This window comes from Drosophila willistoni, chromosome 3R (genome assembly GCF_018902025.1).
Source record: "Drosophila willistoni isolate 14030-0811.24 chromosome 3R, UCI_dwil_1.1, whole genome shotgun sequence".
Lineage (NCBI taxonomy): Eukaryota > Metazoa > Arthropoda > Insecta > Diptera > Drosophilidae > Drosophila > Drosophila willistoni.
In genome coordinates this window covers 29923576-29938979 of record NC_061086.1, presented here as the reverse complement: position 1 = coordinate 29938979, position 15404 = coordinate 29923576, and the positions used below count along the sequence as shown (strand labels likewise).

The 15404-nt window shown below is 40.1% G+C and overlaps 1 protein-coding gene across 1 annotated transcript; it reads left to right on the top strand.

The window, feature by feature from the left end:
• The first annotated feature begins 5936 nt into the window (after positions 1-5936).
• LOC26529868 lies at positions 5937-15173 on the top strand. The gene is made up of 4 exons (XM_047011621.1): positions 5937-7588; positions 13386-13584; positions 13977-14183; positions 14892-15173. The coding sequence occupies exons 1-4, from the start codon at positions 5937-5939 to the stop codon at positions 15171-15173; spliced, it is 2340 nt and encodes a 779-aa protein (XP_046867577.1).
• Positions 15174-15404: the final 231 nt, after the last annotated feature.

The following is a 15404-nucleotide window of genomic DNA, read 5'->3' as shown; positions in this document are numbered from 1 at the left end:
TTACGGCAAGCACGTCAATATTTGACTGAGCGTGGGCACGATAACGATACCGTTATTCAGCTTAATGTTATGCAATTGAATGGCCAGTATTAAAGCATTGGGCGCCAAAGCAAAAATCAGCGCAAGCGCTTTAAGCCCCCACTCAGCTGTTTGGTCGTAGTTATCGAAATAATTTTCTAGATTCATTATGAATTAAATCTTTTTTATATTTATACATTTGTTAAAAGTTAAATCAACAACATTTTAAATTAACGGTTTTAAATTTGAATTTTAACAAACAGTTTCAACACTGAATCTATTAACCAACACTGTGAGATTCAATCCAAGTTGGCAGCTCAACTAACATCAGTTGGCAGCGTTAAGGCTAATCAGCTGCCGACGCGCTTGGCTTCGCTGTAATTGAATTCTTCTTTTTTTCTTTATTGTTGACGCAAAACAAAACGTTTTTAATTACATCAGCTGTATTCAAAAGGAAAAAAAGAACTTATAATGGCAGTGCTACCCAACAGATTGTGTTTTAACAACTACAAGAGTTAACCCTCCATTAAGAAGGGCATGGAAATCGCGCCAAAAGGAAAAATATTTAAACTGAAACTAAATATAATCAACCATAGAAAATTATCACAAATTGACAAAACTAATGTTCTCAACCATAACCCAACCTAATCTTACTTGGCAAACAATCGTCCAACTAGTTGGCGGTATTTGGAAACGTTTTTCTATCCCTCGACCGCCGCCATTGCTAGCTCTTCCCGCGCCACCCATTAAACCAACAACAGCACCTGAGGGTAAAACAACGCAAAAAGACGAGGTAAGATAGCAAGAGCCATCAATTTTCATTCATCATAGACCAAAAATTTTACCGACTACCTGTGTACACGATAAATTGATATCCAAGAGACACACAAGTACAAATACCATCAAACATGAGCATGTGAGCCGTTTAATCTTCGCGGCGTTGCCAGCTCATTGAAAAAACTAAGTAAAATGAAAACACAAAATATTTTCATTACCATTAACCAACATAAATAACCAATATCAATGTTTTGTAAATTTGCGCGCAATTTGCAATGTTTTATAAATATATATGTACATATATATTATCTCAATTCCCTTATCATTTTCACGCAAGTTGGCAGCTACTCGAAATATGCGCCAAGATGGCAGTTCTTCGCCACAGACGTGGTGAGTTTACCAAGCCAAGTGACGTGAATTAATGGAAATAACAAAAAAAAACCTAGTTTTCCGCAAAATATTTAAATATTTTATCAACAAAGTGCTCTAGTCAGCTTGGGATTGTTTGTTATTCCAACTAAAGTGTTTCATTGCAGTCAAAACAAGCCAAGGAGCAGCCAGTTGAGCATATTTTTAATAGCGACGCGAGAGACGCGATTTCAAAGCAAAGCAAATCCAAGCAAACCAGCAGCAGCAACAACAACAAACACAAATACAAAAAAAATCAATTTTCACGCTGCCGTTTGAGAAACAAATTCACTGAAAAGCGTTAATTATAAAGGTAGCTTCCTAATTTGGTTCAAATAATGAATTTTTCCTTAAATATAATTTCTTATTCTCATTTGCCAATTTTTTTCACCCATAAGCATTGCAATTTGAAATATTTTTATATATGTATGTACACACATGCACACCTATGCATGCGTCCACATATAGGTATGCATGTATGTGTGTGTGTACGGACTCACATGCACGCTATACAACGAAAATTTTACCCAGCTGCTGCTCACCTTTGCTCAGTTGTTTGGGTGAGAGGGGGGGATTAAAACACAAAATTTCTTTGCTGCTTTTATGACGTAGAATCTGGCAATAAATATATAGTACATATTAATGCATATATACATATTTAATATACAGTATTAAAATATGCCTACATACATTTATACATATATGTATATTTTTCCTCACAGATGCCACGAACACGGAGACGCCATAATTCTAGGGATCGCTCCTCGGCGGGCACACGAGACAAACGTAGACGACTTGATACTGGCGATCATTCGCCACACTTAATACCGGAAGCACCGTCGCCGTAAGTATCTTATCCAATCTCTTGCTCTCACACTCTGCTGGCATCCTAATATCTTTTGGTCTCTGCTATTCTCTCGGATGTGTGGGTTATATTCATATTTTGTTGCAAATATTCTCAAATAATCTCACTATTTTCATTCTTTTGCATATGTGTATATGCATATTTAAATATAGGCCGCGCATTACCAAGACACACCACACCAGATCGGCGGCCAAACGAAGGCGACATGAACTTGATGCAAATACCTCTTCCCATATATCCAAGGAGCCAACGTGAGTGTAGCATATACTAAGAATAGACCATAAATTACAAAGTAAACCAAGATAAATGAAAATACCTGAGCCGAGTCAGTCTTAGCCTTGATACTGTTAATTATTTGCTTAATGTACTAACTAGTGATTATATATTATATGTAGGTGTACTCATTAAGTCATAGACAAAGGCACAAAATATTTTTGCGATGTATCTTCAGGTTCACTTGGGCCATGACTAATTTTATCATCATTTTTATATCTTGGCATAATTAAAAACAGTTGATAAAAGAATGTAGTCAGGGATTCTTTAAAAGAACAGACACAAATTGAATATATCTTACAGCCATTGTGTTGCCGGTTATAAAGGACTTAACGATGATTACCTTTGAGCCTTTTACCTTTATGATGTGATCTGAAATGAGCGCTAGATGTTTATTATTCGAAAAGAACCCCTCTAAAACTGCAGGGCAATGATGTGTTTAGTCTAGGGCTTACAATTATAACTTGCCAAGTATAAATGTAGAGTATGAATGTTTGAAAGAATACCCTTTGATGTAGGATATTCGCGATCCAATATTGACTTCTGACTTCAGCAGGCTTGATTCACCAACTGGCTCTTGGGTATTTCTTGGTTTTTTTTTTTTGTATTTGCATCTTGTACAAAGTCCTTCCCACGCAGCTTTCTTTTGAACGCTCCTGGCTCGCTTTCTTCATCTCAATGGGCTTGTAAACAGTCGTGTCTTTAATGGCGAATGCGGTAAAGCGGCAGCCAGAGAAACAAATTAACAATTATGCCCAAATGTGGCAAGTGAAATTTAATTGTATGTCTGTGTGGGGATACCCTGGATCTGTCACACTTAACTGTCACGAGTCATCCTTAGTCAGATTACTGTAAAATTTATAAGCAATTTCTTTGTGCTTTGTCTTTTGTCCGTCCATGGATGCACCTCAGTGAGTTGTTGTGGGCGGCGAGGCCATGAAGTGTATCCTGGCTGCATTTCCTTACCTTAACTTAATTTATGCGCTTGCGTATTTTAAAGAAATATTTGCATATTACTCAAAAGCAAGTCTCGACTGCTGAGGTGCGCAATGTTGTCGCATTTATTATTGTTTTATAAGCTTGACTTGGCCTTTTTTAGGCATCGGCAACGGCATCCACTCCCCGGCCAGAGTTTTGTTTAATCAGTCGCAAAACTGCGCTTTCTTTGTCATTAAAATGACGTTTTCATGTGCAGCACTCGCTTTGTTTATTAACCTTTTCGAATATTGTAATAAAACACGCTTGCTAAGTGTTCATGAACCGAGCAGCAGCAGCAGCAACAGCTACAGCATCAGATTAATTGCCAAAGCAACTTCAAGCCTGGGTCATTATTCATTATGCGACGATGCCAATGAAGAGAGAGAGACAGCTCCGGACAACGGCGACGAAGGCGACGACAGCATCTTGCAACGCGGAAATGTCCAAAACAGAAAACTGACGAAAATCGAATATAAACAGAATTTATGTGTGCATCAAACTAGTCTCACATGTCGAAATTTTTCCGCAATTTCCGCTTTTTATTGTTTTCGATTACAATCAATTCAAGAAAAAACAAATTGTACATGTAAATTAATATTTGTACAACAAAAAAGAAAAAAATCAGTTGAATAGGCTTTCAATTGGGCGGACGGGTGGTCGATCGATCGTTCGTACGCATCCAAGCGCTTTCAATTCGCTGCGGCGAATTCCACGCATATTGTGCGATCGTTTAGCAGCGCAGCAGCAACAGCAGCGTCAGAAACTGGAACCGACAACACCACACAATCCAATCCAACCCAGGCAAACCACCGCAGAGCGACCGACACTTGTTCGCTACGAACTTGCCGCTTTAAAGCTCAGTCGCAACGACAACTTGCAAGCGAATGGAGGTGCTGGCTACTTCTTCGGTCGTCGCCGTCGTGCAGCCCCATATACAACAAAACCAACAACAACAAGAGCGTCAATAATAACCAAGTGGTTTTATAAAAAAGAAATGTAAATCGAGCTAAAATTTATAACAAATGCAGCTGTCAAGTGTGTGTGTGTGTGTGTGCAATTATTTGTGCGTGTGTGTGTGTGCCTTGCATTTCAAGATTTGTTTTGAGATTTGTTTATGCATCCTGCGTTGCTCTGACAGTGGAATATTAATTTCTAACTCACATGTTTCAATGCTGGACGCCCTCACATCATCACGAAACGTGAGAGTCATATTCATAGACTTGGCCAACTTGGGTTAACTAACTTTTTGTGATAAGATACGAAGACGCCAGACACCTACACACATCTTATCGACTACTACTACTATTACAACCAACTCCGGTCGCAGTTATACCTAAAATTAACAGCAACCGGACGTGCTGATTGTATGTTGTTTATTTTTTTTTTTTTTGCAAGGGTTTTGTACGCATTTCCGATACGATAGATGATTGACTCATACACAGTAGTTTGAGTCAGCAGCTGCACTGTTTATCCGTATCCACTAAATGGCGGCTGGGGCTAAGGCAACGGATGGCGGTTGCGGCCCGGTCGATTCAGGTTAAAAAAGTAAAAACTTGTGAAAACTGGTCTGGAGAAAGAAAGAGGAGGAGGACCTGTTGGCCTGGCACTTTCTATCCGACTTGTATTTTTCTTGCTCAAATTGCATAAACACGTATTTAACTGGTTAGCCAAAAGGTCTTATCAATGAACTTGCCAATTGGATTTATTTCGACCAAATTGTAGTCAAGGTTCAGGGTTATTTTCGTTTTTTTCTGTTGCAAAAGCTAATTCAATTTTTGCTGACAGCAAATGCGGCCAAATGCGAGAAGTCGCATAAATGCAATAGCGCACCACACAAAGAGAGAGGCAAGGGGCAACTGGCAACAGCAGCAGCAAGTGGCACCCCCTCATCCAAAGGAGGCTAATGAATGGGAATCTGTTAATTGCAAAGGCAGCGAAATGTCCGATAACACAGGCCAACCAAAAAATTTAATCACGTAAATTACGTCGGAGTTGTTTCTTTTTGACCTCAAACATATTTCATTGAGATCTCAAGCAAAAATTTATTCTTTTCTCACTGATAAAAAGTTCAATTAACGATAATTAATTTTTATAACCTTTATTATTGAGAAAGTATTGCCGTGACGTTGTAATTAACGCTAAATATTCAAAATTTGTTAGGGAAAAGACAAGATACGATCAAATTAAATAAGGCATGGATTTAGAGTTGAAATTAAGTTTTTTTTGACTGGACTGTGGACATTTACATTGTGATAATTTGTGTTGGACTGTGTAATTTATTGAAATAATGATGAGAGGCTAGGCTCCTCCGACTGGATGTTGGGCCCGGGGATGGGGGCTCTCTCGTTTTCGTTTTGGGGTGTGTATGCTTGCCAGTCAGTCACTCAGTGTCGAGTGAAGCACACTGAGTGTTTACTGTGTGTGTTGTGTCCAGCATTGAAAATTCAATAAATATCTCATCATTTAAGCAAGCAACGATCTAATAAGATAAGCGATCTACAAAGTGCACGCGTTTAAAGTAAATGTTCCGCCGTTTAATTTTCAAACGTAAAGAATTGCGAATAATTAACGAACATCACAACGAGAATATCAAAATAATACAACAAAAACTAACAAAATGCCCATCGTTGGACAGCAATATGGAAATGGCTTTAGGCCATATAGCTCCTTTCGAGTGCCACGAGGTAGTTGTTTAAATCACAACGGAGCAGGAACTACTACAACAACAACAACACCGGCAGTGGGTACAACTGACCACCCTGTAAGCAACAGAACAATGGTCAAGTCTATGCCAGGAGGCGGTCGTGGTATCAATCACAGTAACAAAAACAATAACAACGGCATCAATACAACATCATCATCCTCAACGGCTTCTTCGACCTTATCGATTAATCAGCAAGGAGGAGGAGGTGGAGGAACTGTTGGTGGTAGCAACTTTAGTCGTCAACAGCCATGGCGGAGCAGCTACTGTAGCAGTAATCGTCACAAATTGACAGGAGATCAACGCCAGCAGCAGCAGCAGCAACAACAACAACAACAACCTCTTCAGCGTTTGGTGGTCAATAATATTGTTAAACCACTGACACCAAAGTTAATTCGTCGCATTGAGACAACCTGCTCATCGTCTGCGGCCACACGCCATGGTCATGGTCATGGCCATGGTAAGGCCAAAGCTCCAGCTCCCCCTACGGCAACAGCAGCGGCACCACCTACGCCCAACACTGCCCGTAAACAGTATCAGCCATTAGCCAGTGGTGCAAATATCTCACAGAAACGCACCTATCAAGCGGGTAAATCCACGAAAGAGAATTGCCCCACGCGTCTCACACAGCGTTCCAGCAAGAATTATCCGGCCCCGTTGCCACCAGCATCAGCAGCAGCAGCGGCGGCAGCAGCACGTAAGCAGAACAATGATCTCACAGCGAAAACCACTCCTCTTGTACAGCGTAGGCAGTTGCCAGCCACGCCCAAGCTGAATCTCAGACAGCGTAATGGCGGAGGAAGAGCTGGAGGAGGAGGTGGTGGAGGAGACTCCTCGACAGGCTCCAGCGATTCGCATGACTCGCCACGCTTGAAAAAAGCCTACTCCAACAAGTTCCCTCAAGGTTTGCCCTTTGAAGAGGAGTTCTATGGACGCAATCGCTCCTTCTCGCAATCCTCCAGTAATTATAGTTTCTACAGCTCTGTGGGAGCTCCCATTCGTGATAATGACAACGATGATGATGACGATGTCGAGTATGATGAGTTCCAACGCAAACCTGCCACCGATGAATCCCTTTATGTAGACTTCTCAAAGCTGGTCAGCCAGCAACAGTTTGTCCCGGCCAGCTCCTGGATACGTGCCTCCCCAGACATTGAAGACGAGCTCCTGCTACGCAGGAAGCCACCAACTAGTCAATTAACCCAGGCCCAGCAACGACGCAAGAGTTCCCGCTCCATGCATGAATATCTCTACAGTGATGACAATGACAAGATCAACCAGGCTAAGCATCGCTTGTCTGTGGTAGACGAGCCGGAGGATGGCTATTACAGCTATGCAGCCGGCACACCTGAACCACCCCATGGTGCCGCCACTCCACCACCGCCCACACAACAACAAAGGACGGACATCTATGTGGCAGCAGCTTCGTGGGCACCCAAGCCGCTCTATCCCGATCGCGTGCTGTTGCCATCATCTACAACGGATAGCAACAACAATAGCAAACAACAACAACAGCAACAGCAGCGCCGTCGGCACGAGCACTTGGGGTCCACGACGTGTGAGTATAAGTAAGTGTCCAATTCTCTTTAAAGCATGCGGAAACTGGAGCTAGCTGACTAAGCACTTCATTTAAGAGAAATACTTATCCCCTCCTTCTGCCCATTCTTGTCTCAAGATATAGCCCCTCTGCCAAATTTGGTGAGGTCCACCACATTCGAAACTCATTTAGCATGGCAAAAGCGGCGCCGGCTTGGTTGAAGCTTTTAACATTTAGCTGTGAGACGTTTCTTTTTTTTTCCGCTGTTGTTGGAGTGCTGCTGCATCATCAGAGCGTTGGCCACTTCATTTAGGCTAGTGTTGACTTAGGGCTATCCCCCCCAGTCAGTCAGTCAAGTGTTTCAGCCTCATTAGAGTTACTCAAAAAATATTGTAAGCCAAAGGTTTATTTTGCGAGGCGAGGCGAGGCAAAGGGGAGAAGGAATTAATACATTTTTCATAAGGTTCAATTATCATACACATTTCGACCAATTCAGCTTAATGCGTTCCATTTAAGATCATCATTCTTTTTTCATTTAAATGGGCAAATAGCAAACATATTTCGTCATGTGCTAGTTGTGTACAGGAAATTTCAGCTTATTTAATTAGTTGACGCTGTTCTTTTCCATTAAATGATAATTTATATGGGTTTAATTACCACTACCAAGTGAATATTTCGGCATTGTAAACAAGGATTGTGATCTGAAATCTAGATATATATTTTGTTCTTAAAAGAAGTGTTTTTTTTTTCGTAGGTAAATTGCAAAGGGGAAAAGTTTTTGGGTTCGACTTAATTATACCTATATATAACTTGACCAGCTGTTTTTGTATAAACTGTTTTAATCAAGTGGGTTAGTTTAAATATAAATTCAGCTTTTAAAGAACATTTAGTTCTAAGAATAACTTGATAGTTAGCTTATTTAGAAACTGGGCAAAGTATTGATTAGTTTCGTTATTTTTTTCAATTTTATTGGAATTTGATTCTAGGGGCGGCTTTGCTTGAATTTCATTTGAATTTTCAGTTTTATTCTGCTAATTATTTATCGAGATTGGGTTTCAAAATAGCTTTCTCTTTGTAATAATGTCAAGAAACTGCCAAAAATTATAATTATTGGGCCTGGCGGGGCACACCTTTCGGATTTATTAGGATCTTAATGTTTGCTCTTTGTTTTTTTATTTCGCTGCTTCTGTTTTAGCTTTTGGGTTCATTTATCTGACGTTTATTATCGTCAGATACAAAAACTGGACCTGTTTTCATAGACCATATAAGAGTGACTATCGCCGATGGCTACAACAACAACAACTACGCAATGTTGAGGCTGACAATAAAGCTTAGCTTAGCTTCTGAGTTTACAGTTCAGATTCAGTTCCGACAGCAACAAGGCAGACCAAAACGAAAACAAAAACAAAAAAAAGAATTAAATAATAAATTTTGTTCGTCGTTGTATTTACACATGAAACTCTCAGCGCCTGCTGTCGCCTCAGTTAATGTTTAAAAAATGAAATGATTTTTATATGTTTTATTGACTTCCTATAAAAAAAAACAACAGTCTGCCTGCCAGCCGAAAGGTGATTGACTACGTACAAACATAATAAAAATAACAATGCAATATCGGGTGATCTTCTAGAGTTGCTTTAAATCACATATATAAACACACAACTCAACACTCGATGCTTCCTTTTACGTTTTGTCGAATGGAGGTTGATGAATTTCCAGTGCAAATCGAGGAGGAGTGAGGGGTGTAGAAGGGAGGGACATTTGGCATATTTTATTTGGATTGCTTGTTGTTGTTGCTGTATTTAACTGTTGTTTGTTTTCGTTAACAGTAATGGACAGAGAGCCAAAGCTTTATTCAGCGCACTTTACATTACGTTCATTGAACCGACAATTTGTGTGTGCGATCTGCCTGCAGATGGACGGACAACGACTGACTCAGTGGGTGGCTACTTGAACCTGACATGACCGCCAGCAGCAGCCAAATAACAGTCATGTCAAGATTCGTCTGACTCATCTTTGCCCCACTTGATGTGTACTTATTTAATGGCAAATACTTTGTCTTCTGTTTGCGCAGACGCAACCAATGACCTTGCATTTGACCAGGCCAGGCAGGGAGGCTGCCGCCTCTCTTGCCCTCATTTCGTTAGCTCTGTTTGCTGACACCCAAATGGATTTGCATAATCCATCTGCGCCAGCTGCTCTGCTGAAATGAACTCCCAGTCTCAGCTCAGACGATGTGTTTGGGCTGTTAACATACTTTGACGATTACTCATTCTTTGTTCATAATTTACATTTACTTAATAATATTTGTAACGGCATTTCTTTTGTCATTTAAGGCGCGCTACTATAATAATAATTTGCATGTTTCCCCCCTTCTCCTCCTCCTTCTTCTTCTCGCACACACTTAAAAGTAGGACCGATTGCTTTTAGATACTGGCTGAAGTCAAAAATTCCAGTTTCTCATTATACTGACCTCTGATTTAATCAAAGTGAAGTGTGTATACGGAACAATAAATGTGTATTTAAGCTGCTTGATCAGGGCTGAAGAAATCGTTAAATATATAGAAAACATTAGGTAACAAAATCTGAATGAAAATATTTTAGAAATGGGTCATTTAGTTAACGGTTTAATGTGTCAAGCCCTAAGACAAATTCTCATAAATCTCTCATTGATGAATAGCTGGAGCTTCTCTTGTTTATTTACCACAAGATTTTGATCAATGTAGTTTGAATATTGCAATAGATTCTTATAGAGGGTATCACATTGAACTTCCGGTTCCAATAAAAGATTCAAAGTGATAGCCATCCCTGGTATTATTTTTTCCCCCGTTGTGTCCATTCAGCATTTTTGGATTTTCGGTGTTTTTGTTTTTGTTTCTGAAAAACTTATCATGACGCATTACTTCTGCAGTTCAATGGAAGCGGAATAAAAAGACCAACAACAACAACAATATTCAGTTTGGTGGTGTTAACTTGTTTTTTATTGTTGTTTTTTTTAATTTTGTATATTTTTTTCTTCTTGTTTAATTTGTATAAACACAAACATAGACTGAAGACTGGGAAGAGACAGAGGAGAGAATGAGTGAGAGAGAAATAGAAAGAGACAGAAGTAAGAAACACATTGCATATGAGCGCTACGCTTTTGCTTAATGTATTTATGGCAATTTCAGGGTCAAAAAAAAAAAAATTTAAAAAAAGAAGAAAAAAAAAATTGTTTCTCGAGCCGACACAACAAATGTTTGTCGACAACGACTGACTCTGGTGGGTTTAAAGTGTTTCAGCTGTGGTGCGCTGCTCTCTATGTATGTAAATTCAGCGAACAGAAACAGGTTTCTCAAATGATTAATTTCATAACTCAATAACATGGCTAAAACCGAGATATAAGAAACTAATTTCATAGATTCTATTCTCTAAAAAAGGTAATCGAACGGGATAACTAACCAATATTTTAGCCATCAGCTGGAATTTTGGCAACTACTACTACTACTACTGTTGGACTTGATAATCGGCGGTGCTTTGTAGTAGTTAGTTATCTCTGATTTGCTAAATGGGTTTTTTTAATTTTTAAATATTTTCCACACATGGGAGAGAAGAGGGAAAGGGGAAAGCCGTAGAGGCAGAGTTGTAGGTTTCAATCAGTTGATAGATATTTGTTCTTATAGAAATTAGCCAAGGTCTTAACCTTGTGATGTTTACGATAGCTAATGGAGAAATTTACCTGACCTGTGAAAAGTCGAGGCTAACAGTGAAATACATAAAAATAAAAACAACCAACTACAAGTATATGAATTAACCTTCCAGAAAATATTGAACCCGGTAATGGTAAATATGGGTGCGTTTCATTTATTTACGACCAATAACATGAAAATTATTGCAAAATATACACACAAAAAGAACAAGCTCTGTTATCGCATTTCCAATTGATAGTCGCAATATAAGTTTCATTGCATAACTTTTAAAGATTATCTCGTCAGCTAGGAAAAGTTTTTCAACATATTTGTATTTCTTGTTTATCTTATCAATTAACAGAGTTCTTTTTAAGCATGCAATAAAAAAAGCCCTTTATAAGAATTTTTGTGTTTGCCTTTATAGATAGATAGATTTGTTGCGGTAGATAACCTAATTTACTTTAAACTCCCTTGACATTTCTAAAGTTATACACCAACCCACGCCGTCACCACCCTACAACCACCCACTTACCCCACTTTGAATCATATTCCGGTTATTAGTCAGTCAACAAACAATCGTCAGGTTCAGGCATATTTTTATTGTCTCAGGTCCAAAATCAAAGTTGCCTTGAGTGAAATATTAAGCCAATTTACCTTACACAACTCACATCAAACAGCCAAATTTGGAAGCTATTATAGAACTTGCTCTTAGCCATCTCATTCCATTCCATTCCATTTATTTCACCTTCCGCCGCCTTGGCCGCCCCTGCCACAAGTGTGAACATCATACATATTAGACAATATTATAGATAGGTATTGCTTGCTCTCTCTCTCTCTCTCTCTATCTCTCTCTCTCTTCACAAATGTTTGAAAATTGACGAATCATTAATAACCAATTACGAGTTTTCCATAAAAAGTTGTTCCAATTTGCGCTTAGCGCGTCATTAATCAAAAAAATGCTAAAGTCTACAATGCCGCGTACAATTCCTTCCTTTTTGATGTATGTGATTGAACTACTACCGTAAGATAAACGCCAGTCAAAGATCTTTTTGGCCAAAAAGCCTCGCAAGCTGCTCCCGTCGCCTTCTCCGCGGGTTAACCTCCGGGCTTGACGCAGCGTGTGCTCGTTCAAGTTGACTTTTTCGATTTGAAGTGTGTGTGCGCAGGCGTTACGTATACGCCAGATTGCCAGCTTTGAATTGCAGTTTGCATGTATGTACGGACATATGTTTGTGCTGATAGTCAAAGTCGTTGCGCGGTCGGTTCTGTTTCTCATAATTTTTATGTGCCCAAATTTAGACACTTTGAATTTTTTTTTTTTTTTTTGGCGGCCACGTGGGCAGATTAAACCGACAAAATTTTCGTAATCGTCTAGAGCTCTCAATGAGAGAAGTGTAGAGTAGGAGAGTTGTTTGCCTTATTAGCATATGGTTGGTTGACTTCTTGGATTTAGCTAAACATAATATACACATAGGTCAGTTATCTAAAAGATCAGCCATAACATCAGCTGATTCATGCCACAAGATGATCACCTACCTGGGCGTGTGTGTGTGTGTGTGTGTGGTAACTAGATCCATTCGTTTGTTTGAGATGAATGTAATATGAATATGAACATTAGCTACCGCTGTTGCTGCTGTCTGCCTGCTTCTGACACAGTTTCTGGCCTCGCTTAACGCTGAGTTCATTGCTGCTGCTGCTGCTGCTGGTGCCATGAAGAGTGGAGTGTACTTTATGCCATGTCACATACAAAATGAGGCACTATGAAAGGTATTTCGCTAATGGTGGGCAGAGGTATAAGATAGCCAGCTAGCAGCGGCCAGGTATCCGGCCAAGTTGATTAACTTGATTGGTAACGCAAAACTCATTCGCCAACACACACTCTCACATAGGTCTCTGAGCGGTCTGGCTTAAGAATCCAAATGCAGGGACCGACCGGGCCGGGTGGTGAGTGGAGCAGCAGCAGCAGCTTAGTAGTGAGTGAGTGAGTGAGTGAGTGCTGTTAAGTAGCTTTCCATGTCGACTCTAAGTCCAATTCTCTTAATTCGACAGTTGCGTTGGGCGTTGCTCCAAGGACGGCCATTCATCTGTGTTCAGATTGTTAGGTAATAGAGAATTACTTGAGCATTAATTAATCTCTCGCTTTCTTGTTCTATTTTTTTGCAGCTTTGATGACAGTATCTCTTCCCGCCGACGTAAGGAGCGCTCAAAGCGTTCGCATCGTAAATCGCCTGCCTCGAGCAGGCGACAACACAAATACCGTTACAGGGACGAGACCTCACATTCGAGCTCTCGTCGCCGGCATCGTGATCGGCCCAAGGATGAGCGTGACAGTGGACGCAATAATCGCCAATCGCAATCTAAGGTAAAATCTTTTCAGTTTATATTCATACACAAAAAAAAAAAAAACAAAACAACAAAAAAAAAAACACGTTCAATTGAATGAAAAAATTTTGTAGGTAGGGCAACAAAAAAAAAAAAGAAAAGAAATACCTCAACAAAACGAATGCAAATCACAACAATGTTGTAAAAGATAAGTTAAGTATTTTTTTATACAGACAGACAATACGCTACTGAGACTCTGACTGACTGACAACAATAAAAAAAAAAAACCCTGCGTCATTCCTCTCTGCCACCTGCTGCTGGCTAATACACTCACTTTTTCACGCTTGCCAAAATCTACAATTAGTTGACAAATTACCGCCTTACTAGTTGCTTTCTCACCATTATACCACACTCACTATGCTGTTCTTTAAGCGTTATCTGGAAAAGTCTCAACTGGTAGCCGAGCATTTTGAGGACGCTCAGATTCCATGTTACATTAAAATGCGTGAATTGCCTGCACCGCCGCGTCGCGATCATTGTGCCGATCTATTGTGGCAAAGCTCACAATTGTGCTTGAGGCCTTATACAGAGGATTGGATTGTGATTGAGTATTTTGCCGATCACGATAGTGACTATCTTGTAAGCCTATGTACAACCTGCCCGCCTGCCCACCATTATTATGTTGCTCCCGATTGTCGCCTGCCTTGTTATCGATCGATCGCCGCAACAGCAACAAGACACTGTGTGCTGCCTCGAATCTTGCATGCCGCCAGCCAGCTCACCACTTGTTAGCTAATCGCTCACATATTTCGACATTGCATTTGTGTGTGTCTGTGTATATATACTCGATACTGAAATGCAAGTCGAGTGGATCGATGTACGATCCGATCGATGGGATCCACACAAGATCTCGCCATTGCAATCGCTTTAGTACTTACTTTACTCCTCCTTCTTTTTGAGTTTTCTTATCTAAATATGTCGACATTGTGCTAAATTTGTACTTGTCTGCAGCTCAAGTGGATGAAACTTTAACATATTGTGTTTAACTTCTTCTTTTTGGCATTAATATTAATTTCAGGAGTGAGGGGGCGAGACTAGATATATCGATTCTTTAAACATTTATGCCGGTTTTTTTGGTTGCCTCTACTGCATGCCCTAGTTTTTCATTTTCATTTTTCTTCTTTGGGTTTTCATTCAATTGATCATTTGACATTAAATCGGTTGGTTGTTGTTTGGTTGCTGATTGTGTGACTGTCAATCAGTCAGTCAGTTGACCATTTCGCCGCCAATTAAGTGGTGGGACGCGGCGCATAGAGTATTTTCTTCGTCAAGATTCAGTACTTTCAGCAATTGGAGCAACAATTTCTAAAGAATGCGCCGCCGCCGTCGCAAGTGTTATCAAATGGAAATCATCATCATCATAATGATGATGAGGAATATGATGATTATTATGTCAATGGCGATGGGGACGAGAGACCCATCACACGATGCCTGCTATTGAAAAGGCAACGGAATCACTTTGATTTGGTTGCCCAATGTGATATGCCAGTGGACAAGTATGCCGGCGATAATTGGATTGTCGAGGAGTATTTTGTTGATCATAACGATGACTATCTAGTGAGTGAGTGACATATGGATGATATGAATGTGTGTGTCTCCTGTTTTCTAGTTATTGTGTGTCTTTCCTGCATGGCCCTTTTTACACGCACACACAAATGATCTCTCTTTTACTCTCTCGATCTCTTGAGTGCCCTGCGCATGTCCAATTGCGCCTTCTGCGCGCGCACCTTTGCTCTAAACACCGTGTTCTTCTGCTTCTTCTTCTTCTTCTTGGTGTCTTCTCGCCGCGCCATTGGAAAA